This window comes from Saccostrea cucullata, unplaced genomic scaffold (genome assembly GCF_032062105.1).
Source record: "Saccostrea cucullata isolate Sc308-1 unplaced genomic scaffold, CSIRO_AGI_Scuc_v1 ctg7718, whole genome shotgun sequence".
NCBI classification, from domain to species: Eukaryota; Metazoa; Mollusca; class Bivalvia; order Ostreida; family Ostreidae; genus Saccostrea; species Saccostrea cuccullata.
This window is the reverse complement of record NW_026933097.1, coordinates 2,469-30,142: the sequence shown is the minus strand read 5'-3', so window position 1 is coordinate 30,142 and position 27,674 is coordinate 2,469. Positions and strand designations below refer to the sequence as shown.

General features: G+C 32.6%; 1 protein-coding gene across 1 annotated transcript; it reads right to left on the bottom strand.

The window, feature by feature from the left end:
* On the bottom strand, positions 1–27,674 carry LOC134237255 (GTPase IMAP family member 4-like). The gene is made up of 4 exons (XM_062719357.1): positions 27,575–27,674; positions 27,239–27,304; positions 1,321–1,398; positions 1–842 (listed from the first exon to the last, which is right to left on the bottom strand). The coding sequence occupies exons 1-4, from the start codon at positions 27,672–27,674 to the stop codon at positions 1–3; spliced, it is 1,086 nt and encodes a 361-aa protein (XP_062575341.1).

Here is a 27,674-nt window from a genome sequence, read left to right as displayed (position 1 = left end):
TCAAGTTCTTTTTTTTTCTTTTTCATACTTTTCTTCAAGTAGTTTCATGTTGGTAATTGCCGCTGCTTCTGCGTCAGCTTTCTTTTTTTCCAATAAGTCTCTTTCCTCATTTAAGGCGACCTCCTGTCTTTTTATTTCCTGGAAATGTTTTTCTTTTTCTTCCTCTTCTTTTCTTTTCATTTCTTCTGCTTCCATCTTCTTTTTCTTCTGGTAAGCTTCCTCTACATCTTGATACATCTTATTTGAAAAGATTTTACCTTTATTTTCCTTCATTAAACGCTGTATCATGCATATTAAATTTAAAACGTTTTTTTGCTTTTGGTCCTCTGGTGCACGGTTATTGAAGGCAATGTATCTGTTCTTTGCCTTTTTAAGAATCTTCAGAAGCTGTTCATCACCATTTGATAGAAACTGCTCTATTGACATCCCCTCTTTCTCAATATCATCAACTCGAGTAAACAAAACAATCAAATACTCTTCTAAATGATCACCAAACTTTTCTTTGCACTTTTGCAACACCAAATAATCATCATTAGTAAATCGACCGATGCCAGTAACAAGTACGAAAGCGTGCAGTCCTGGAGCTGTACACTCTACACACCTTTGTAATTCTCTATCAATATCTTCCTCCCTCATCGTCAAGTCAAAAAACCCCGGTGAATCAACGACCAGTAGCCGTTTTCCGTCGATTTCAACTTCTCCATATTGTAATTCATGTGTTATTGAATGCATGCTTGCCTTTGATAAAAACGCCTCCTTTCCTAAGATGGTATTTGCTGTCCTGCTTTTTCCTGCACCGGTCTTTCCGATCAAAAGAATTCGCATTTCTTCTTTTGTTTCATCTAAACGAAATTCACATTAAAAATGTGTGTTAAATTTCAGTAAGTAATGCAAAGACATGTGGTGAAAGATACGTATATTTTAAGCATATCTTTACTTAAAGACAGATTATGCAATAAAACATTTGTGAAAATTCCTTGCAATACCAACATCAGTTATATTTAAATGCGTTCAGGGAATAAGTTCAACTGCACAGATTTATTTTTTTAATTAAAATTTTCATAATAATAGAATATAAAATGACAAACAATTGTAAAGATTAATTTTGATGGTTTAAGAAAGAACTAGATTTTAAACATTTGGGTTTTATTACTAATTACTTAAAACGATGAAATACACCAAACAATACTGAATAAAAATAGTGAAAAAAAACACTGTACTGGCATTCTATTTTGAACGACCCGGATGTGTCGGAAATCGTCAGATATTTCATTCTTGATATTTGCATGTATTTGAAGCTTCTAAATATCTTGCTTTTACCTTTATCTAGTAGGGAAGAAAAGTCTGCACTTGTCTCTTTGTAGGCGATTGAAGTTTTGTCTTCATTTTCAAGGCCAACTAAAAAGAATGAAAAAAGAGGCATAGATGACAGAGTTATAAGAATAGTACGGATATGTATCTTAATAACCTTTGGATAATATCAATCTTTGTAAAAAGAGCAGATTTATTGAGTTTCTGCTTCATTTTGCATTCCAATAAAAAAAAAATTCTTTTATATTTGGTCACCTGACTCAAATGTGGCTATTTTTTTAGTTGGCTCGCGTAGCGAGCTACTCTTTGTTGACATAGACGTTTCATGATCAGAGCTGTAAAATGTTCACGCATTCATCAAGGTGATCCATACGCCAGATATGATAGTTCTAGCAAAAAATGCTTTTATTTGAGTGATTGTATAAACCATGATAAACTTAGGAGGTAAAAACTGTATAATATGTCATACTGTTACCTTACTTATGTCTTCATGCTTTTCCTGATTTTTTTTATTAAGTATCTGTACATGTACAATTACTGCGTATGAATATATGTTCAAGCATGTTAGGCGGATCTAATCTTCCCTGGCATCTGAAGTTTATGTATACTACATAAAATTGACCTAGAATACTTCCTAACACAAACACCTGCTGCTCTCATTAGCTGCAGCTAGTGTGCTTGAAAATCTATTTTTAGAATCCAGATTTGCTGTGGAAATCTTTAAACTAATTACTCCATAACACTGACCACTGCAGCTAGTGTGCTTAAATTCATTGTAGAATCCAGGTTTGCAGTGCTGCAATAATATGTACGGAAGCCCATTATTGCCAACCTGTATATATACATGTAAATAGGAAAAGCAATATACACTTTTAATTAATTTTGAACCGAACGTGGAGACATGTAATATTCAATCTGTTAAGATGTAAAATAAACTGAATATATGATTAAGGTATGGTGTCCAAATGTATGGAAAAAATGCTCAATTAACTCGAGCTAGTCAACTCGCAGGCCCTTCAGGCCTTTGATTTTATCTATTCCGTCGTAGTTCGTTGTTTGTTAACGTTTGAACATTTCAACTTCTTCATTGTAAGCATTGAACGAATTCTTCCATTTTGGTATACATGTATATATTATTCATTTAAGGCGACATGGAAATATTGGTAAAGGACAAGATAGGGTAACAGCCGAATCTGGCCCCTTATTTGATATAAAAATCAGAACAATGGTAGAATTGTGATAGTTTGTAGTTCAGAAGTTAAAATGATCCTCACTTTAATACAAGCACTAATTCTGATTCAAAGCTTACATAGAAGTCACTAGAGGGCGCAGAAATAGGGCGATTTCTAGAGTTTCCTCAATTCTGGTGGAATTTTATCATATTTGGGATACATTTCTCTTCGGAAAACATAGAGCACAAGCTTGCCTATCTGAGATTTTTACACATAAACTGCATCTGGTATTAGTGTATAAAATATATAAATTTGGTAGATAGGCAAGCGTGTGCTCTATGTTTTTCGAAAGAAAATGTACTGTAAAATTGATGAAAATTTGCATAAGAATGAGAAATGACGGAAATTGACCTATTTCCTGACCTCACTGTGTGCCCTGTATATTTCAAATCTTAAAACCAATACTCATTTAGTGGCAGGGGTGACAACACTTTTTTTTTGGATAAACTGTTGGATCATTCTGAAAGACAGGCAAACTTGGGGACCAAATACTGCTCTCACCTTATCTTGTCCTTTATTTTAAGAATGATTGGCGATTTTTTGGACTTATTTAATATCTGAATACTGCAATACGGTTCAAATCTACATGCTGCGGATATTTAGAATTGTATATAGACTTGTCAACTGATTTCGGAGTTAAATGATTTTAGCAAATATACTTGCAGTTTTGAGATCATTAATTTTAAAAATTCCAATATTGCAAAGGTATACAATGTAACGAGGTTTAAATCTTCGCTTAATTTATAATTCTTTTCAACACTTTATGTGCTTTGTGAAAAGTTATTTAATTGCTAAAACTACATATGTTTTACGGCAGGTTGAAAATTTTTCTGGTTAATTAACTTACTACATAAATTATAGTTATAATTATTTAATGTGCAAGATTAAATGTGGTTTGCAGCACGTTTATAATATATAAATGCCTCTTGAAAGTATGTGTAAACACTTGGCAAGATACATTGGGGGTATGCCCTTGTAATAATATGGCTAACAAGGACTATTATATTACTTTTTTAATGAATCTGCAAACAAATACACGACAGTACTTGCTTGGAAAATAGACGGAGATTATGAAAATGAAATTGTAAAATATAGATAGCTTCTAGGTTAACGGCATTTTATATAATGAGGTTTATCCTTTGTGAATAAACCCGCTTTTGAGCAGTTATATTCAAAGATACGTAACTTTTGAGTGTAAAATGTAATTTGGGCTGGGTGTGCTGATCTGTCTTTTTTTATTTTTTACATGTCATCTAAATTCATTTTCATTTCAAATTTTGTCAAGTACAGACGTGATTATTTTCAGTAGGGGCATAGATTCAACATACATGCATAATGTTCTCTTTGATAGCAAAAGACATGCTTCATTGTACAAAATTGACTTGATGAGCCTCTCATTGCGTACAAAATACGTAAAGGTATACGAGATGATGTCACATTAAAAAGAGCATTGTAATCAATGAATCGTTTATACTTTGCTGTGTGGGATTTAACAAACGACAAAATAAATCGCATGTAATAGTTATTTTTATCTTAACTGTAAATTTATGATCGATGTTCCTAAGACCAAAAGGTAGACTAGATCTTTCAAATTAACAAATCATCAAAAATAATTTTATTTTTTCATATTTAAGGTCTTCCGGTCTCTTCTTATTATTATTACGGTCTTCCGTCTCCAACGGAAGACCTTCTTGTTATTCTTCGGTTTCTTTTTCCCTATTCTTACCGTTCTTGTGCACAAGATTTCTCAAAAACGACTGGATCGATTCCCATGAAACTTTGACATCTGATAGGTTCTAATCTGAACCTTATTGGAAATTTTTGTTGTTGATGACCTCACTTCCAGTCTTGAGAATTCGACAATTTCCTGATTTTAAAATGCAATTTTGTCGCCCCTGTTTCTCGAGAATGACTAATGATATGAACTGGAGACTTATTGGTGATAAAAGTTCATGGTCAAACGTTTGCAGAATCACCTTTTCATGCGTCGTCAATACTTCCGGTCGCTACCGGAAGCGAATTAAAAAATGCATTTTTTCAACTTTTGTTTTTTAATATTTTTATTTTTGATTTATATAGAGACTCTTTTCCAGAAGCGAAACATGTAATTTGTTTGAAAATCGAAAAAGCCAATCTCGAGATATTAGCATTTGAAAATTCGAAGCGGCTATCCTAATGCCTAAATGGTTAGCGCGCTGGATTGTCACGCAGGCAACCCGGGTTCGATCCCCCGTGTGTTTATAAAAAAATTTATTACTTTTTCTGCTCGATTTTTTGAAATCTTTTAATTTAAGACCATTTGCAACTGTATATGATAATTTTTAAGCATATCTTGCGTAATTAGGGATCACAAAGGGCCAGAATGCTAAATCTTTGGCGATTCATATCTTGAAAAGAGGGAATATTTTGATAATCAATATTGAACAAAAGATGGTCAGAATAATATTCTAAACTATGTGCATACTTTGAATTTTTGTGCAATGGTCCCATTAAGGACATTAAGTGACCCCTAAATATTTCCAGTCAGCATATCTCCACAAATAAAAGAAATCTATGAATAAGTGTTGAACAAAAAGTTTTGGAAATCACAAGACTTTTCATTTGATATCAAGAAAAAGGGGCTGACTACTCAAATTAGGGGCTCAAAGGGGCCGAAAGTCTTTCATCTTTAACTTTTTAACAATCAATATTTTGTGACACATTAAGGAAGCAAAGATATTCATCTTAACGATTTGCAACAATATATTGAAAACAATTGATCATATATATTATGTAATAAGGGGTCACAAGGGGCCAGAATGCTAAATCTTTAACGCTTCATACATCGAAAAGGGAGAATATTTTGATAAGCAATATTGAACAAAAGATGATCAGAATAATGTTTTAAGCAATATGCATACTCTGAAGTTTTGTAAAATGGCTACATCAAGGACTTGCAGAAACGGCCCCTAAATATTTCCATTCAGCATATCTCCACAACAAAAAGGAATCTATGAATAAGTGTTGAGCAAAAAGTCTTGGAAATCACAAGACCTTTCATTTGATATCAAGAAAAAGGGGCTGACTACTCAAATTAGGGGCTCAAAGGGGCCGAAAGTCTTTCATCTTTAACTTCTTAATGATCAATATTTTGTGATATATTACAGAAGCAAAGATATTCATCTTAACGATCTGCAACAATATATTATAAAATTTTGCTCATGTATTAAGTTATAAGGGGTCACAAGGGGCCAGGATGCTAAATCTTTGACGCTTCATATCTCCAATAGGGGGGATATTTTGATAAGCAATATTGAACAAAAGATGACCAGAATAGTGTTGTAAACAATATGCATACTTTGAATTTTTTGTAAAATGGCCCCATTAAGGACTTGCAGGAGTGGCCCCTAAATATTTCCATTAAGCGTATCTCCGAGACAAAAAGAAAATTTCTGAATAGGTTTTGAACAAAAAGTCTTGAAAATCACAAGACCTTTCAATAATCAATATTTTATAATACATTTCTGAAGCAATAGGCATTTATTTTTACGATTTGCAACAAAATAGTATTTTAAAATTTTGATCAAATGTTACATAAAAGCTAAGGGGTCACAAGGGACCAGAATGCTAAATCTCTGAAGCTTTATTTCTCGTAAATGAGGAATATTTTAATAAACCATATTGAACACAATAGATAGTCAAGATATGATATGAATCAAAAGAAGGAAATTTTACGGAGGAAAACTTTAAATCATTTTCTTTTTACGAATATCTCAGTCAAAATCACATCTCATCTTATCAAGAAATCGGACGGAATACTATTCGTTGCTCGCAACGAGATCTCATCTAGTTATTATTATTATTATTATTATTTTTGACTTTCTTATTTTGTGCACGCGATTTCTCGAAAAAATATTGATGTAATTACATGAAAGTTTCAGAACAAACCACTGTTTTCACATGCACACTTGTGTCATATTGAACTAAAACAAAAGACAAAAATAAGAATTTTTTTTTAATAAGATCGTTTAATGGCGTTTATTCTTTTCTCTGATCTTATTGAAAGATCTGATTCAAGTTATTCAACATAAATAATATCAGATTTCCTGACCATTGTAGGGCGAGACATGTTTTCGAGGAACCATTTCAACATTTTCATGAAAGTGTAACTAATCGGGATAGTTTAATCGGGTTAAGTTTAAAATTATAGTCATTTTAATGCTTTAGTGTTATTTTATGCGATATAGAATTTGTACAATGAGTTAAATATACTTTCTAAACCTCGAAATTTAGGTTATTGGAACGTTCTTTTCTTAATTTCATTGAAACTATCACATTTATTTAATGGAACATTCCAAAGAAAAGACGCAAAGATTTACTAGTGGCGTTATGTGCGAAATTATAAATAATGGTCCGCCTTTCATTTTTCTTAGACAGGTGTACTCGGTGTTGTAGAAGTATATATAAATATATTTATAAAAGTTACGGTAAACACGTTGGTTCGTTTACGGAATTGGGGGGGGGGGGGTGGCTGTATCGAAGATCGATTGGTTTAAGATTTCGCGGTTCTGTAGGTTAAAATCATGCTAGGCATGTATATTGTCGTATTGGGTTGTATTATGGGCTTTTAAGTCATTCGAAGTTTCGCTGCTTTAAGTGCAACAGACCCCCCCCCCCCACCCCTCCCAAAGTATATTATTTTGTATGGTTTCTCTTTTCATGAATATGTTCATTAAATTATCGTTTCTCTTTTGTAGAACGGGATGATTACTTGTATGTGAAGAAGATTTATTTATGTTATCATGATTGTAAAATTAAAAAGCTGTTGCACTCGTGCATGCGAGCTCATCCTATATATTGGTGTTTGAGTTTTTATTTATAAATAATTTATGTTCGTTTGAACTGGTGAATTTAGAACATAAGTAAACTTAGTGCAGTACACACATTAGCGTAATGGTAAACGTGTTGGATTTTTACGCTAGAGACTTGGGTTCAATCTCCATTCAGACAAAATTTGTTTTATCACTTTTTCAGCTCGATTTTACAAGGTTTTTTTTTTCAGGATCGGACGGAAGACCTCTCGTTGCTCGCAAAGAGATTGTTTCTAGTTTATTATTATTTTTGTATTTATTATTCTGAGTCCATTTTCTATGACTCATTTAATAGCACATGATTGTAGATTGGGGGGGGGGTCTTAAAACTCTCACACTTAATTTAGGATACAGATATACTGGTTAGATAACCCAAACGCATTCCAAAATCAAAACAGAAAATCTTTTTTTCTGTTTTAAGCATTTTGTCCTTAGGTATTGACAAAACTCAACAAATAACACAGTTTACAAGATATTTATTGGTGAATATCAAAAGTTTAAAGAACGCAAACCATCGTTCACATAGCTAGATTTTACGGAGTAAATTTCCTCCCAAAACTATCACTGAAACAGTTTTCACTACCACATTGCAATTTGGAAAAGGCAAAATCTACAGGGTAAATTTCCTCTCAAAAAATGACACTGATACAGTTAACACACAGTAGTCAATTCAAAAGCGACTATCTTTGATATAACAAGATTTTACGGAGTAAATTTCCTCCCAAAAAATATCATTGATACAGTATTCACTACAACAATTACAATTTGAAAATAGCACAAAATCTACAGAGTAAATTTCTTCTCTAAATTCACATTGGTGCATTGTACATTCAGTATTTCAAAGCCAAATCAACCATCGTTTACACAGCTAGACTTTACGGAGTAAATTTCCTCCCAAAGAATATCACTAATACAGTGTTCACCACTACAATTACACTTTGAAAAAAGCAAAAATCTACAGAGTAAATTTCCTCTCTAAATTAACATTGGTTCATTGCATATTCAGTATTTCAATGCCAAAGAAACCATAGTTTACATAGCTAGACTTTACGGAGGAAATTTCCTCCCAAAGAATATCACTGATACAGTGTTCACCACTACATTTCAAAATAGAAAAAAACTCTACAGAGTAAATGTCCTCCCTAAATTCACATTAGTGCATTGTACATTCAGTATTTTAAAGCCTAAGCAACCATCGTTTACATAGCTAGATTTTACGGAGTAAATTTCCTACCAAAGAATATCACTGATACAGTGTTCACCACTACATTTCAAAATAGAAAAAAAACTCTACAGAGTAAATGTCCTCCCTAAATTCACATAAGTGCAATGTACATTCAGTATTTTAAAGCCGAAGCAACCATCGTTTACATAGCTAGATTTTACGGAGTAAATATCACTCCAAACTCATTCACAACTACATTACAATATGAAAATAGAGAGTAAATTTCCTCTCAAAATGACATCCATACAGTAAACATACAGTAGTCAATTCAAAAGCAAATAGCCTTTATATAACAACACTTTACGGGGTAAATTTCCTCCCAAAGAATTTCACTGATACAATGTTCACTACTAACATTACAGTCAAAAATGACATTGTTGCATTGTACATTCAGTATTTGAAACCGAACCGTATTTGATTTTACCATGTTTATGGAATAAATTTCCTCCCAAAGAATATCAGTGATACAGTGCTATCTACTAACATTTACAGTTTGAAAGTAGAAAAAATCTACAGGGTAAATTTCCTCTCTAAATTCACATTGGTTCATTGCACATTCAGTATTTCAAAGCCGAAGCAACCATCATTAACATACTAGATTCTACAGTCATTATTCACAGTAAGAAAATAACATTATATATAGAAAACAGTAGAACATCAGAGGGTTAATTTCCTCTAAAAATAAATTGATACAATATACACTTTTTACAGGAAAGAAGCATGCATGTTACATCTTATTGAAAAAAGACTTTCGAGGGACATTTTTATCTCAATATACTAATGATGTAATACATTATTATTTAATCTATAAATAAACAACATATAATCCATACAAACGCATACAGTTTTTTTGACTGATTTCAAGCCGTATTCAACGAGCGGAGGGGGTTCAATGCGCATGCAGTAGCATGTTGACGTCACAAACAATATCTCAAAGTACGTTGAAAATTGTATTGTCCAGTCTATATCCGAGAAGGAAAAAATGGAGAAGGAGGCAAGTCCCTCTCTTGATTATTGTCGAACAATTTGATTTCAAACACATCCATCACATTTACTTTCTTTGACAGAAGCTCCACTTCTATGCTTTCCTTATGGCTGATACCATTGAGCACTAGCTGAATGCATTTCCAACATGTCCAAAGGAAATCTGGCCGCCATATTTTGAACAAATCCATAGTTGACCTATTGATAAAATTTTTAGACTCGTAAATCATCTCATATAATTGTTTTTAAACTTTCAATTTTTCAAAACCCATGGTAAAATCGAAAAATAGTCTTTCCGTTGGTTTTTCGTATGGAAATTTCATTCATCTAAAGAACACGTATATATTCCCCCAGTCTACACACACATTTTGACAAACTAAGACAAGATAAATTTTATTTGAGGATGATGTCAATTTTCTCATATAAATCCAGATCATATACATGTACTTTTGCATTAAACACGATTTTGCATTCAGATTAGTTCAGACAGGACATATGCAATTAAAACACTAATTACTAACGCTAAAAGGGGAGTTCAGAGAGGTAAATGATAAATGTACATGCATGTAGTTTTACTACAAATAAAATGATCGCTAAAGTGTTTAGCATTTCACACAATAAAGAAAGCAACCACCTTGACCAAGGATCGAAATCCTCATGTAACTGTAGATAATGATAGAGTTCATATGCCAGACACTACCTTAATTACACTAATCGTAACATATACATATATCTTTGTAAATTTACCTTTATTATTCTTTGTTTGGTCTTTGTTTCGTTATTTCTCCATTCATCAGAAAACAGACACTTTTATATCAAGTCGTCACTTAAACCACTCCTGAAATTATTGCGATCACTTATTGAGGGGCAGTCTAACTTGGTTTTCTTTCTCTAACTTGCTTCGTGTTCTCTGCGACTTTGAAGTGGATAAGCCACTGGGCACAATGCAAATATCCGATGCCGCCAATTTCAAAACTGCCTTACACACAAATCATCATGTGGGGTAAATAACGGGAAACGGAAAAATGAACTGTTTTCACACAGAACTTGAAAACAAATTCATTGTTTTCAAGATAAATGAATGAATAAGCGTCAATAGGTTGTTGTGAGAGAAAATGGAGATGGTCTGTTTCTTATCATTTCATCATTTTCTTTTCCGGTGCGTGAATCCCCGCTGTTACATTTGTAAGCAACCTCTTGTATTGGATAGAGCTGTGGCCATGTCGTAATATTCTGACCTAAATCAAGCTGTAAGTTCACATTTTTTCACCATCAAAATATAAGCCCAACAAAATCACAGGTCGCCCTATCTACATTTTGTTGATATGTAACATATACTCTGCTGCAATTGCATAAACATTATCTTCTCATGCAGCAGTAACCGAGATTGAGGTTTCAAAGATGTGATAAAAATCACGGACTGTTATTCGTTTTAGTTGATCTATCGACACTAACACCATGAGGTCAAAAAAGAGAAAAATAGACTTTAGAAAAAGTTAACGCAAAAGCAATACCGATAAAACTTGTTTTGGACTTTTAATTTTAAAAACTCAAATAATGTAAATCATTTAGAATAGGAAAAATATATATCGCCTTCCTTTTTATATGCCTGTATTTTCTATTCCTACCTGTAATTTATTATTTACGACTTGTATTCGATAATGGTGTATTGGGTGTTATACATCTGATCTTAATTACTAAGACTGTTATTCTTAAATTTTGTAAGCATCTAGATATATTATCTATCGAACTTGAAAGCGCAAGCTGACCTCTGAGAATTTGTCAATTATGAAATCCATTGAAGTTTATTCCATTTTACCATTTACATGTTTTACATATACTCTACTTCTACATGTATCGCATATGCATGTATAATTATTTCATGTGACAGTATATTAATTAATACATTGTTGAAAATGTTTATTTTTCAGGATGTAACAAAAATATGAACAGTCAACATTTACATGCAAAATAATCTTGTCCGATTGACGCGCACCGATGAAGTCAATAAAAGTGTAATTGATGCAAATCACCCATATTCCCCAAACGCTGACAAGACAGTTTACGGCAGCAGATTTCGATTTCAGGAGGGTGGATCCTAGGTTTTCAGCTTTTTTAATTAAAGAAAAATAAACTTGATACATTCCTCCATTTATTTCTATCAGTGATATTTTAAAATTGAAATGAAAATATTAACATAGCCAATCAGGTTGTGTCTAGGTATCACAACGGTAAATGTTTTCACAAAAAAATCGTAAAAAAAGAATCAAGTAATTGTTTACTTGAAAAAAATACTTAGCAGGAGATGTTAAACATTACCTGTCACACTAGCTGACACATCCTCACACACAAAACGGTACCTACACGGCAGTATCTTTTTCCATTTGCAAACAGGGCTACCTCAAATCCACGCATGTTTTAATGTGTTTATACACATTCCGAGTGCATCACAGGTAGTAGCCTCCCATGCCCGGAAAAAGGGTCCTTTCAAAAACCTTTATTTGTTCATAAAATACATAAAATTTACTAGGTACCAAAGTTGTAAAAATGGCTTGGAAGAGAATAGAAAAAAGTCTCAAAAGAAAGGAATTTCAATTTGATATGTATGGACCTACCTCAATTACCGGTGTGATACCTCTACCCATTTAGTACTCCTCCTTCCTCTTGTTTAATCAGGAAATGATGCCGACTTCCGAGAATTTCGTAACCTTTTCCCCATAATTCGATGCGCAGTACTTCCAGAATTACCAAATTCATCGTACCCGAAGTTAATTTATACTAAGGGAAATAAAATTATATGGAAATACGTAAATAAAAAAATTGAAAGACAGCTTATTTCTACTAACGATTTAGTTTACTACAATAAATAATTTTTATAACTTTCTTTTTCTTTTATTTACGTTTTTCAGTATTTGATTAATATGACACCCCCCCCCCTCCGAAAAAAAAGAATGGGTGCCAAGGCTTTTTAATAATTAGTTTTGTACTTTTGTTTTAAACCCAATTAACTTAAGACATTACTTGCCTCGCCAAGATTTCTCGGGGAAGTTTCACACATTAACGTTAATTCGGCTTTAATTGAGTTCGCTCTCCGGATAGAATGCTAAGGTTTTCTTGGCATGTTTCCTTTCTTAGAAACTTTAAGGATATCTATCTATATTGCTAAAAACAACTTTTAAAAATATATAACAACAAAAAAATAAGTAATAAGGAAAAAGCAATACTGATAAAATTTTGTTCTGGACTTAAAAATTCAAATTTATATGTACATCATTTTTAAAATTAAAAAAATGCATTCTTTTATCTAAGCATAATTTTTCTTGATATCTAGGCAATAAAGCGTATTTTAAGTCTATGGATGTTAGCGAATAGTCGACTAATATGTTTTACAGTGCAACCGTTGGGACGAGCGCAGTTATGCGCAGTTATGCACTATCATAAACCTACACATGTACTGTCTGATCATTCAAGAAAAAAGAAAGAAAAAAGAAAACAAAACAATAAAAAGAAATCACTTTCCAAGAACGGGGATCGAGATTCCGAACTTCTCGGAAGTTACCGACAAAATCGGAAATACCCGAACCGTTAAAGTGACGAAAGTATGACGTCAAATAAAAAGTCCTGTTGACTTAAGACGCAAACGATAGTTTTAAGTGGTATGGAGATTGCATTAAATCATTGTTTGATTTTTTTTTCAAGTAAGTTGTTCTTAAGTTTCAGCCTCCATGTTGCTATGCACTGCAAAGGGTTATTGGGAGTTTGGAATTTTTTTTCACGTGGACTCATCAAAATTTCTTGGAACAATGTGCAGATTTCAACCTGAATTTCCTCCGTTCGTACACGTTAGTCTATTGGGCTCAGGGTTAGGGTCAGGGTTCAGTGACTGAAAGTAATGGCGATCGACTTATGCAGGATGGGCAATGTGATACCTCCATAGACCTAAATGCATGCTGAGCACATATTGCTCCTAATCGAGAATTAATGGGTGGAAGATCTGATAACTATATGTACTTAACTGTGTGGGATTGTTTTGCATAACATGGAATAAAGAAAGTAATTTTGTAGACACTATATTTTAAACTAAGATAGAATGTCTTTTTTATTATTTTGGCAACTTCATGTACCTAATAATAGCAATTCTCCCGAACCCTTTCGACAAGACATGTAAGATCTGTTGTCGAAAAGTTTTGCTAAAAACAGTTTTTTCTTTTTTAATTTTTCAAAAATATTTTAGTCTATCTGTGCATTTTTTAATTATTAAATATTTCAAACAGAGTAATGCTAAAACACTCGGGAATTCAACTTAATAAAAAAAATTCGATATCAGCCAGTGTAAAAGAAAAGACAATCTCGGCCTTATCCAAGTTCCCCTGTAGTTAAATTCTTTTTTATACCTGTATATTTCTTTAAATTTGTAAATATACAAATTATACAGTATTAGTGTTAAAAGTTAAAAAAGGGCACGCTTAAAAAAAGAAGAAATAGAAAGATTGTGTAACTGTAATTACGCTACATAAAATAATATATATTTCAAATTTTTACTATCATTCTTCACAATTTTTGCAGTCTGACATCCAATAATCTGTAAATAATAAATTATAATAGGATCGAAAGACATTGGCATAAAGAAAGCAAATCATTTACAATATTGGAGTTCTAATGTCAAAAAAAAGTTTTTTTATAAAGCTTATTTTTCTCTTTTTTAATCTCTTTGTGTTAGTGTAGATATTTCATCGAAAAGGAATAATTGTCCGTGATTTTTTCCACATCTTCATGATCTTTGAAACCGCATATTTACAAAAAATAATAAATACTACGACACGAGTAGATAATGTTAATGCACTCGCAGCAGAGTATAATGTTAAATATCAACAAATTGTAAATAATAGCAACTTGTGCTTTTGACAGGCTTAGATTTTGATGCTGAGAAGATGTTGAAATTACAGCTTAATTTAGGTCAGATTATTATGACATGGCCGCAGCTCTATCCAATACAAAGGGTTGATAACAAGTGTAACAGCGGGGATTCATACAGCAGAAAAGAAAATGGTGAAATGATGAGAAGCAGACCATCACAATTTTCTCTCACAACAACCTAATTCATTTATCTTGAAAATAATAGATTTGTTTTTAAGTTCTGTGTTAAAGCAGTTTATTTTTCCGTTTCCCGTTTTATATCCGACATAATGATTTGTGTGTATGGCAGTTTTGAAATTGGCGGCATCGGATATTTGCATTCTGCCCAGTGGTTCATCTACTTCAAAGTCACAGCTAGGGAAAGAAAACCAAGTTAAGACTGCCCCACATTCTGTGAACGCAATTATTTCAGGAGTGGTTTAAGTGACGACTGGATATAAAAGTGTCTGTTTTCTGATGAATGGAGAAATATTGAAACCAAGACCAAACATTGAACAATAAAGGTATATTTACAATTATATAATTATGTATATGTTACGATAAGTGTAATTTAGGTAGTGTCTTCAAATGAATTCTACCCTTAACTACAGTTCATGAGGATTTCGATCCTTTGGTCAAGGTATTTGCTTTCATTTATCTCTCTGAACTCCCCTTTTAAAATTCAAGGCGTGAGTAATTAGTGTCTTAATTGCATATGTCCTGTCTGAACTAATCTGAACGCAAAATCGTGTTTAATGCAAAAGTATATGATCTGGATTTATATGAGAAAATTGACATCATCCTCAAATAAAATTTATCTTGTCTTAGTTTGTCAAAATATGTGTGTAGACTGGGGGTATATGTACGTGTTCTTTAGATAAATGAAATTTCCATACGAAAAACCAACGGAAAGACTATTTTTTGATTTTACAAAAATTGTGCAAGCACCACTGCTCGACTGTGGTGCACAACATGTAATCCGGCATGCCTGAAGAAATAAATGCCCATGGGTTTTGAAAAATTGAAAGTTTAAAAACAATTATATGAGATGATTTACGAGTCTAAAAATTTTATCAATAGGTCAACTATGGATTTGTTCAGAATATGGCGGCCAGATTTCTTTTGGACATGTTGGAAATGCATTCAACAAGTGTTCAATTGCATAAGCCACAAGGAAAGCATAGACATGATAGAAGTGGATCTTCGGTCAAAGAAAGTAAATGTGATAGATGTGTTTGAAATCAAATTGTTCGACAATAATCAAGGTAGGGACTTGCCTCCTTCTCCTTTTTCCTTCTCGGATATAGACTGGACAATACAGTTTTCAACATACTTTGAATATTGTTTGTGACGTCAACATGCTCCTGCATGCACATTGAACCCCCTCTGCTCGTTGAATACGGCTTGAAATCAGTCAAAAAACAGATGCGTTTGTATGGATTATATGTTGTTTATTTATATATTAAAAAATAATGTATTACATCATTAGTATATTGAGATAAAAATGTCCCTCGAAAGTTTTTTTTCAATAAGATGTAACATGTATGTTTTTTCCTGTTAAAAGTGTATATTGTATCAATTTATTTTTAGAGGAAATTAACCCTCTGATGTTCTGCTGTTTTCTTTGCATAATTTTTATTTTCTTACTGCGAATAATGACTGTAAAATCTAGTATGTTAATGATGGTTGCTTCGGCTTTGAAATACTGAATGTGCAATGAACCAATGTGAATTTAGAGAAAAAATTTACCCTGTAGACTTTTGCTATTTTCAAACTATAAATGTTAGTAGGTAGCACTGTATCACTGATATTCTTTGGGAGGAAATTTACTCCGTAAACATGGTCAAATCAAAAAGCTATGTAAACGATGGTTGCTTTGGCTTTCAAATACTGAATGTACAATGCACCAATGTCATTTTTGAGAGGAAATTTACTCTGTAGATTTTGTTAACTTGAAAATGTTAACGTTTTATAGATATGTTGAAAACTCTACATGTGTATCAGTGTTATACTTTGGGGGGGGGGGGTATTTACTCCGTAAAGTTAAGTTGTCGAAAGGACCCAATATACACTGTATCAATGTCATGTTTGATAGGACACTTACTCTGTAGATTTTTGCTAATTTCAAATTGTAATTGTAGTAGTAAACGCTGTATGAGTGATATTCTTTGGGAGGAAATTTACTCCGTAAAATCTACAAGCTATGTAAACGATGGTTGCGTGACTTTCAGATACTGAATGTACATTGCACCAATGTGAATTTAGAGAGGAAATTTACTCTGTAGATTTTTATTAACAAACTGTAATGTTAGTAGTGAACACTGTATCGGTGAAATTCTTTGGGAGGAAATTTACCCTGTAAAGTTTTGTTATATAAAGGCTATTTGCTTTTGAATTGACTACTGTATGTTTACTATATGAATGTTATTTTGAGAGTTAAATTACTCTCTAGATTTTTGCTATTTTCTAATTGTAATGTAGTTGTATACACTATATCAGTGATTCTCTTTGGGAGGAAATTTACTCCGTAAAATCTAGCTGTGAAAACGATGGTTGCTTTGGCCTTGAAATACTGAATGTACAATGCACTGATGTGCATTTTTAGAGGAAATTTACTCTGTAGAGTTTTTTCTATTTTGAAATGTAGTGGTGAACAATGTATCAGTGATATTCTTTGGGAGGAAATTTACTCCGTAAAATCTAGCTATGTAAACGATGGTTTCTTTGGCTTTGAAATACTGAATGTACAATGCACCGACGTGAATTTAGAGAGGAAATTTACTCTGTAGATTTTTGTTATTACCAAACTGTTATGTTAGTAGTGAACACTGTACCAGTGATAGTCTTTGGGAGGAAATTTACTCCGTAAAATCTTGCTATGTAAACGATGGTTGATTTGGCATTGAAATACTGAATGTACAATGCACCGACGTGAATTAAGAGAGGAAATTTACTCTCTATATTTTTGTTAATAACAAACTGTAATGTTGGTAGTGAACACTGTATCAGTGAAATTCTTCTTGGAGGAAATTTACTCCGTAAAGTCTTGTTATAGAAAGGATAGTCGCTTCTGAATTGACTACTGTATGTTACTGTATGAATGTCATTTTGAGAGGAAATTTACTCTCTAGATTTTTGCTATTTACAAATTATAATGTAGTTGTGAACACAATATCAGTGATAGTCTATGGGAGGAAATTTACTCCGTAAAATCAAGCTGTGTAAACGATGGTTGCTTTGGCTTTAAAATACAGAATGTGCTATGAACCAATGTGAATTTAGAGAGGAAATTTACTCTGTAGAGTTTTGCTATTTTCAAATTGTAATTGTAGTGGTGAACACTGTATCAGTGATATTCTTTGGGAGTAAATTTACTCCGTAAAATCTAGCTAGGTAAATAATGGTTGCTTTGGCATTGAAATTATGAATGTACAATGCACCAATGTGAATTTAGAGAGGAAGTTTACTCTGTAGATCTTTTGTTATTACCAAACTGCAATGTTAGTAGTTTAAACTGCATCAGTGATATTCTTTGGGAGGAAATTTACCCCCTAAAATGTAGCTGTCTATTACACTGTATCATTGTCATTTTGAGAGGAAATTTACCTTGTAGATTTTTGCTTTTTTAAAACTGTAATGTTAGTAGTGAACACTGTACTTGTATCAATGATATTCTTTGGGAGGAAATTTACCCTCTAAAATGTAGATGTCTATTTCACTGTATCAATGTCATTTTTGAGAGGAAATTTACTCTCTAGATTTTTGCCTTCTTCAATTTGTAATGTGGCAGTGAAAACTGTTTCAGTGATAGTCTTTGGGAGGAAATTTACTCTGTAAAATCTAGCTATGTAAACGATGGTTGCTTTGGCTTTGAAACACTGAATGTACAATGCACCAACGTGAATTTAGAGAGGAAATTTACCCTGTAGTTTTTGGTATTTCTAAATTGTAATTGTTTTAGTGAATAATGTATCAGTGATATTCTTTGGGAGGAAATTTACTCCGTAAAATCTTTTTATATCAAGGATAGTCGCTTTTGAATTGACTACTGTGTGTTAACTGTATCAGTGTCATTTTTGAGAGGAAATTTACCCTGTAGATTTTTGCCTTTTTCAAATTGTAATGTGGTAGTGAAAACTGTTTCAGTGATAGTTTTGGGAGGAAATTTACTCCGTAAAATCTAGCTATGTGAACGATGGTTTGCGTTCTTTAAACTTTTGATATTCGCACCAATAAATATCTTGTAAACTGTGTTATTTGTTGAGTTTTGTCATTGCCTAAGGGCAAAATGCTTAAAACAGAAAAAAAGATTTTCTGTTTTGATTTTGGAATGCGTTCCCAGTATGACCTGAAAATCAATGCGCACGCTCTAAAAATACGTCATAACAACATCCCAAACAAGTACTACATGTAAAAATCAGTACATGTGCTATTTTCTACTGTTTAACAAAAAAGTTAACGATGTGTAAGTCGTTGTGATATGCGTTATTGCATATCGGTGTTAAGATGTACACATCTAAATTGTTATCATTAGCAGTATTACGAAAGTTCGTACAAGATCTACATGTATATAGGCGTCATATATATTATATGACTGCCGTCATGAGAAAAGGGCCCTTATCTTTTGACGTCACAATGCTCAGAAAACGACGTCAAAGTCGCGGTATTGTAAACACGGAAGCAATTTTTGTTGACTGCATTTTGTAAACAAGAAATAAAGTTGAATTTCAGAGTGTTACAAGAATTTGAAACTTGATGGGGATATTTTTTAAAAAGGTCTATGATATTATTACTATTTAGTACGTAAATTTATTCATAATTTTGTTTAAGCATTTAACTTGATGTTGATATACGGGACATTGGACATGCACATTGCTGTTGAACACAGGAACAGCGAATAAAATGATGTCTATGCATAACTATATTAAAGCTGCTGCGTATTTGTTTTCTGAGCAATTTACAAATGCTGAAATTTGAATTAATGATAAGAAGTCTTAATATTAAGATATATATTCCAGACACATGTACATTTTTTCAGAGAGAGAGAGAGAGAGAAAGAAAGAAAGAAAGAAAGAGCGAGGGAGAGATCTTTGCATATATAGTAATTACCGTTCTTATAAGCGCTACTTATATATCATTATTTATAATGTATTATATAAAGCCATTTTAATCCATAGTTAATCTTACTGATGTACCCCGATAGCCAGCCTTCGGTGAACTGTCGATTTTAAAGTGTGTAAAAAAAAAAGGGGGCGGGGGTAAGTAGACAAGCAAAAACATAATCTTCGAATTAAATGGCCGGTTAAAGTTCAATGTAAAAACATTATCCCTTTTTGATTGAATAAAAATACTAGGAAATCTTCTACATCAACAATATTTTTTTTTTTTATAAATTTACAGTAAGAGAACATGCTAAGGGAAAAAGGGGGGGGGAATACGGTGGATTGGGATGCCACGAAAAGTTTGCTAAAAAGAATTTTGTTTCAAAAACAAATTTAAAATGATCGAATAAATACATTCAAAGGAATTGTATGATAAAAATTACTATTGTTTTAAAATTTCTAAAATTATTCCGATGAAACGATTGAATGAAATCCCACTCGAACCTGTATTGCAAAATGTTAAGAAAATAAATACAGCTATTGTAGACTTTTCCCAAAAGCATACCGTATGTTGATGGAATTAACAATATTGCATCGACAGTGTTATATGAATGAGGATATTTATAAACCAAAAGAAAAAAAACTATATATAGATTACAGTAGGCGAAAAGACGTACGAATTTCTGGCTAATGACACATATATGGGTATGTATTAAGAATACATTACTATAGATAGAGCAAAAAGTATAGGTGACAAGTGGTTTTGGGTGTAATTTCCAAAAGTAATGAAAACGTGCGTGAAATGTGTTTCACTGACTATTGAGTTCATGATTTGAAATAAATGATTCACGTTCTGCATCGAAATCTTCAAATCTGATACATGTATCAAAATACCACGCATATCTCTATCGACATTAATTTCTTTAAGTTTCGTTAAAATCGAGATAAAACTTCACTAGTTTATCATAATCCTACATGTAACATGACTCTACGGAAAGGAATTAATAAACAAACACAAACATTTCTACTTTTAAAGAAAATATTGGCCATTACAGCCCACGCAAGTAGCAACGGGGGGAGCTACATTGAATTGTCTGGTCCCCCCCCCCCCACACACACATACACACTTTTTGTTGCGGCATAGTCAAATTCGTGCACTACAAAAAAAATAAGGCAGTGTGTTATGTTTGATTAAAAAAAATTGATACTGAAAGAAGATTGAACCTACACCCCCTCCCCCTCCCCAACGGCGAAATTGGATTCGAGTTTCGACTAGCCCCCTCCCCCCTTTTTTTGGTTGAGTAGTTTGTTTATGATATTTTTTTTTCTGGCTGACCCCCCCCCCCCCCCCCCTTTTCTTTCAAATGAGTGTGTGGGGACAGGAGAAGATACGAGTTAAATGTATGTTGTTTTTTTTTTATATGTTTGGTATGTTTTGAAGTAATAACTAGGAAAACAATGGTTTGCATAAATATTTTAAGCGAAAGAGAGTCAAATTAGAGTGGTATATTATTACTTAATTAAAAGCATCGCCTCGTACAAAAAGCATGAACGTGTGCTGGACGTAATATTTCATTAGTGGATAAGACAGTAGCATCAAAATGTGAAAAACCTATAAGGTGTCAAGTTAATTAGCCATTGTTACGGAGGAAAAAAATGAATAGATGACCTTTCATGGACGCACGAAAGATTTTGTTTTGCTTGTCAAGGAATATTTGGTGGTTGAAAATGCCCACAACTGAAAAAAAATATAGCTGCCCCCCCCCCCCCCCCCCCCCGCACACACACACACCCTCACCCTCCCTCACACACACACATACAAACACACCCAATATGGCTTCCTACGGGCCTGTCGTTCTTTCGTAAAAATATATTAGTATTTATTCAGTTTCAGTTTCAAATTGATTTCCTCAAAATTTTAATGGAACTGTAACTTCGCACAGAAAAGTCTAGCTGCAGATCTGTAGCGTTATGGTTTTTCACATTTGTTTTTGACCATGGTCAAAGACAAAATATGTAAAACCATAACGTTACAGATCTGCAGCTAAGAAAAGTCAAGCAAGGCGTTTAGTGTACATGTGTAAGAAAGAGAAAAGAACAGCACAATTCACCATGCCTTTTGATTATATCATACAATATACATAGATCTTTTTTTTTCAGATCATAGTAGCGGCCCTTAATTGGAAAAAAATATACAAATGTTGTGTTCAAGTTAAACGGTACAGGTGCCACAAAATTAAAAAAAAAATGTTTAGGTGCAGAAATATTTGTAACTGATTTTAATTGTGGTATACTTTTAAAAAAGTAAGAAGTTCAAAGACGGTTTCAATTTGAGGTAAAATTCAAAGAAAGTTTTAACTTAAGGTACGGTATATAAACCATTCAAAAGAGAATCTTTTACTAGTATTAGCCTATTTACTATGTTTCTACTCCATAACTAAGACAGGCGAAAAAATGAATTGTTTAAACAATGGAACCTTAGAGCTTTAAAAATTTTAAATAAAATATTCAAAAAGGTAAAAGTTTTAAAATCAGATTGCATGGAAGTAGCGAACGTATAGTATTATTTTTTAATTCATGATTTTTATAAACGGAATAAACGTTTTTAAAAACAATTTTACATATCTGAATTGATTTTCCAATTGAAATTTTTCAATGATACAGAAAGTACATGGTGTTTTTCATCCTATCGTAACAGTTATAGGGAATAAAGTTACGTGCGTGTGTGTTGGTGAGTGAATGCTGACTCATATGAATTTTTTAAATATCGGGATCTATGTGCTTTTTGCGAGGGGGTGCCCCGTTTTGTGCGCGGTGCCATTCTGCATGGGATTCTCTCTCTCTCTCTCTGTATATATTTCCTTTAATCTTTAAGTGTCCGAGAGCTTTATAAATATATTTTATAAATTGAATTAGAATATTTCATATAAAAAGATTTAAACAAATATTAATTCCTTACTGATTATGTTACCTGTATAAACTATTCCTAGATTCTTTTTAGACACCCCCCCCCCCTTACGAAATAACTAGATCTGCTCTAAATTAGTAACAATAAATAATAACAAAATAAGAAATTCCTTAGGAATAGTTACATATTAGTCGCTTGGAAGAAAAAAAATTAAATACCTTTAAGTTTTAAATTCTCAAAACGATCGATGTTACTAGTATCTAAATAACGTAATTTTAAGAATTTATGAAAAATGAATTAGACGCAGGCGACGTCATTACGTTTTCAGTGAGTAACGTCAAAGTTGGTTTTGGAGCGCCTCACTAAAATGCTCATAAAAAACTGAAAAAGTGAGATATTTTCAAAATTTATGTATATTTGCATTCAGAACGAGTTCGGCTATCAAAATTCATCAAAAGGTCATTTTATGAAAATTTGACCTTAAGGGCCCTTTTCTCGTGACGGTAGTCATATCTCTTTTCCTACGCCGCATGGGCTCAGCAACATTTAGAGCATTGAGCAATGTCGGCAGAGGAACTTTGAGTGCGTATGTCTGTTTTTTAAGATATTGATTGTAACGACAGCAAAATTCATCGAAATTTACATTTTCAGTCCCAATATTATACACATTTAATTACCTGTGTTGTCTTTAATGCAAAGGAAATGATATGGATGACACAGATTATTCCGAGAAACTTGTAAATTAGTTATAATTAAACTCTAGTTGTCCTTGGCGATTTACGACTGACAGAGGTCAGCATTATGAGACATGTGAAAGGTCTATACGAGATAGATCACCTCCAAACCAAACTGACCGATGCCTGGTACATCTTAAAGAGAAGAGACAAACACCGACAAAACACTCTCTGAATTAGGCCAGATTATCAGACTCTTGACCAATTTGGCTTAACACCCATTCTCAATATAAGGGCACAAATGCCTCTCTGATTTTTTAAAAAATGAAGTTCAAGAAAACAATTTTTCTATCAATTACCTTTGAAAGAAAGTATCTAAAGATTTTGTTTCCAGATTTTTTTCATCAAATTATAATACATGGAATAATGACAAGACGATAAAGCAGAGGGTGATTTTTTTTCAGAAATGTAGCTTGAAATGTACGTTACTCTTTCTTCAATGTCCAAAAAGATATGTTAAAAAAATGTAGTCATTAAAATCACAATTGGAATAGCTCATCTTAACACCAGCACACCCTACCAACTCTGTCAGCAACATATTTTCTCGGCATACGAACGTGCGTTTGATTTTTCCTTTCAGAAAAACAATGGTTAATTTTTGATACAGATGTATAAAAACATTTTTTAAATATATGCTTTAAATTCTTCTCTCTGTTTTGTTTAGAGCTATCAGTTTGGAATCTTGTCATTTTCTATAGATACTGGAACCTAACATGTACATGTAGTAAACTTCTATTTTGTAGTTACTGTCTTTTTTAACATATATCCATGCCGATTTAGAAAACTACGTAAATGCAACGTACATTTCAAGATATATTTCTGTTTAATAAAAAGCTTAAAATTCATCTAAAAATTCATAGTTTTGTTTCAGTTTATTTAAAAAAGATTCTCTATGTAATCACATTGTGTTATATGTCGCTAACTCCACTATAAAGACACGATTGCCTCAGAATATGAGTAGGTAACGTACATTTCAAGCTTGTAATAATATGTAAATTAGTAATAAGAAATTTTGAAAAAAAAGCAATTATTGACATAGAAATCATTTCAATGAAGCGTTTTAAGGCAGTAATATAAGAAATCATAATGTAACAAACGAAGTTATTTGTCATCAACTACATGAATGTCACGTCACTTCGGTAACGTTCATTTCACATATTATTGGAGCGTCCCCTCCACCTCAGTTCATTACCATTCTTTTGTGCTGTTTCCGGTCGTAGCCTAGTTACTTCTACCTGTGTGCAAGGGTACAGACAAAAAAATATAAGAGACGTATTTTGCTATGATCTAACAAATGCTCGTGTTTGGCCATTGAAACTGAACATAAATCTATTCCGAATATATCCATCGACAGTTTGTTAACTATTTCATTTAGTATGTTGCAACATCGTTTTTCAAAACACAAACATACGTGCTTTTCAGCAGATCTGGAAAAATATAACCCAAAATGCAATGATTCAAACAAAACTGAGTATTGTGTGCCTTTCAGTATTTGAAATGTACGTGACCGTCTTGTGTTCTGGACTTAGGCCTATTTGTTTCTTTTTTTTCTATTTTTTTGTTTCTTTTTTTACGTTATAAGCCTATGCATGCCTTGTTTTAAATTATCAACAACAATTAAATTAATATTGACGAAAAGTCGCATATTAAAAGTAAACAAACTACAAAAAGGTTGCCTAAGATGAATTTAAGACACTTAGAAATAAATTATCTAGCATGTGGTAAAAGTCTAAAACAATTACGAGGATTAGGGTGAATTTAGATGGATTTATGTGGCCAGTTGTCAAATGGATTGTAACGATAATTTTGTTTCGCTCGTGTAAACGCAATTCATTGACTAAATTAAAAAAAATGTCAGTTAGAAATACGTAAAATGTACGTTACCATACGTAACGTACATTTCAAATATAAAAATCAATTCTCTTCCACAAGCGTACGTTAGACACGCAATATATTGATACTATTTGAACTTGCATATCATAAGAAATGCATCATACAAGTTACGTTTTCGGAAATATATACCAGGTATCAAAATTATATTACATATAATTGACCTTAATATATTTTTTTCCCTAAGCAGAAATGTTTCTTTTCATTAATTTTGGGATTTAGCCGACCTCTAACCTTTGAAACTTTCCTTTGTGTACACATTCGAGTGTGTGAAAGTATGAGAATACATGAAAATTCGTGCGAGATTCACTTAATTCGAATTTCATGGTAACGTACATTTCAGTCACGTACATTTCAAATGATCACTTTTCATGTAAAAAATAATTTATAATTGTGTTAAGCAAAACGTATTTGCCAGTTTACAGGATACAAGGGGTTGCTTATTCACAGTCGTCTCATATTTTCTACTTAATATATATTCTTAATGGAAGAATATAGGTAACGTACATTTCTTTCTTATCTCTACGATTGAAAATGTCTTTCAATCCGTAAACATATTTATAAAAGTTGCTCAAATCGTTCAATTTCATGTTACATTATCTAAGTAGGAGTAAATAATCCTTTGAAATTTCAAATTTAGCCCATCAATAAATAAAGGAGAACAAAACTATCAGGTGTATAATCTTTGTGTTTGCTTGTAATTTGGTTGAAATAGAATTAAGCGACAGGGACATTGCTCAATAAAAATTATTTATTATCACAAAGAAAATGTATTTATTGTTATGAAAAGAAATATATATGAAACAAGGTTTAACTTATCAGAAAATTTTTACTTAAGAATCAAAACTATATATTACACAGAGCGGATTCAGAATAATATTTGCCTTGGCGACAGTAACGTACATTTCAAATAGGCTACTATATTTGAATTCGGAACTCCTTAAATACCCTTTCAGATCGATAATTATATGAATTCTTATTCATTGTTATATGACTATTTATTATGTTGATTTAGAAATTACATCAGTGGTATTTCTTTTAAATGAAAATGAGGCGACATTATTTGAGCCCTTATATTGAGAATGGGTGTTAACCAGGCGAAATTCGTGAGACCCTGACAAAGGATAATTCATCAAAGTGCGGCAGTGGTTGCTTATTTAACAAAATTTAAAGAAATATTGATCCTTGACATTATGAAAATAAATCATTGCAACGTCGATGTTAGTAATGAAGTTCTTGATGATAATGGTCATGATAGGAGAAAGATAATTGAAGGTTCACTCTGGTGCTGTAGCTAATACAGTGAGCATTCCGCCAAGGAGTGAGATGATTGTACCTAGTAAAGTGTGTGTTCCGAAGGGGTTAAGTTTGCCATAAACCGATAGTATTATTGAACCAGTTGAAAAGTACAAAAAATATCAGATCACATTCACAGCAAGAGCAGTGGTAACTCTCATAGAAACGGTGTAAGATAGACTAATGAACGTTGAGCAAGAGTCAAATGTGCACTCTGGAGAAGTAATTGATAAACCTGCTGAGGGTGATAGTGATGGACTGACTGGTAAATTAGAAATTATCAACTAGTAGAATGCTTTGTTAGGATTTACCTGATTTACGTAATAAAAGTAAGAACATTATGACTCCTTCGCAGAAAACCTGTTGCTAAAGTATACATGTTTATGTACAGAAAATAGCTTGGACTATGGCATTATTTGAATAGTAAAGCATCATATCGATACAGGTGACAGTAGACCTATTAAATAAAGACCACGAAGGGCGACAGCAAACCTGACAGAAGAAGTCGACAAAAGTATAGATGACATGCTTAAAAATGGTCCTCGCCAATAGATGCACTGTACACGATGCATACCCTCAAATATCATGTTTTGTTTAATTTTTTTTCTTTGGAGAAAATCAAAAGTAGCTGAAATAAGCTTAAGGGTGAACGGATTTTCTCTGTACACCGTACCGTAAAATCCACAACCCCCCTTCTCCAAAAAAAGTTAACCATTTTGTTTCCATGTTTTGAATGATGTTTGACTGAAATCAAGATACATGACTGTTTATTTAAATGTTTTAGTAGAAAGGATCTATACAAAAACATACCGCTGTTTAAATCTGTAATAGAAACTGAGATGTCATCTTTTACAAGACCAACTGCTGACAGGATATCTGGATCATAAAAAAAATACCATCAAATATTGATTTACTTTCCCTTTCTTTGAGTCATCTATGAAGTGATTGTATCCATCTTCTGTTGCAAATGTCATGCTCATTAACATAATTCCATACTTAATATTCATATCGCTAAGCCTGTAATTTTTTCGGAGGGTTGATATAAACCCTACAAATTTATTTAGAATCGCAATCTTCTTTTCTGGATTCATCCCTGCATATTTGTGAATAATATTTTTCATTCTTTCAAGCAAATGCATGGCAGACTCTTCTCGTCATCAGATGTGATTCCATCAACGTACAATTCAAAACTGCTTTGAATATCACTGATTTCTTCTTCCGTTGACTTTTTGTTGATTGCGTCCAT

What these genes read in the sequence shown, in the direction of transcription:
- LOC134237255 (XM_062719357.1), bottom strand. Translation starts at nt 27,674, where the DNA reads ATGGACGCAATCAACAAAAAGTCAACGGAAGAAGAAATCAGTGATATT. An exon ending in TATTACAGATTTAAACAGCG is followed by an intron (nt 1,399 to 27,238) that starts GTATGTTTTTGT and finishes CATTCTTTTTAG; the next exon opens with TTGGCCTTGAAAATGAAGAC. An exon ending in TTCTTCCCTACTAGATAAAG is followed by an intron (nt 843 to 1,320) that starts GTAAAAGCAAGA and finishes AATTTCGTTTAG; the next exon opens with ATGAAACAAAAGAAGAAATG.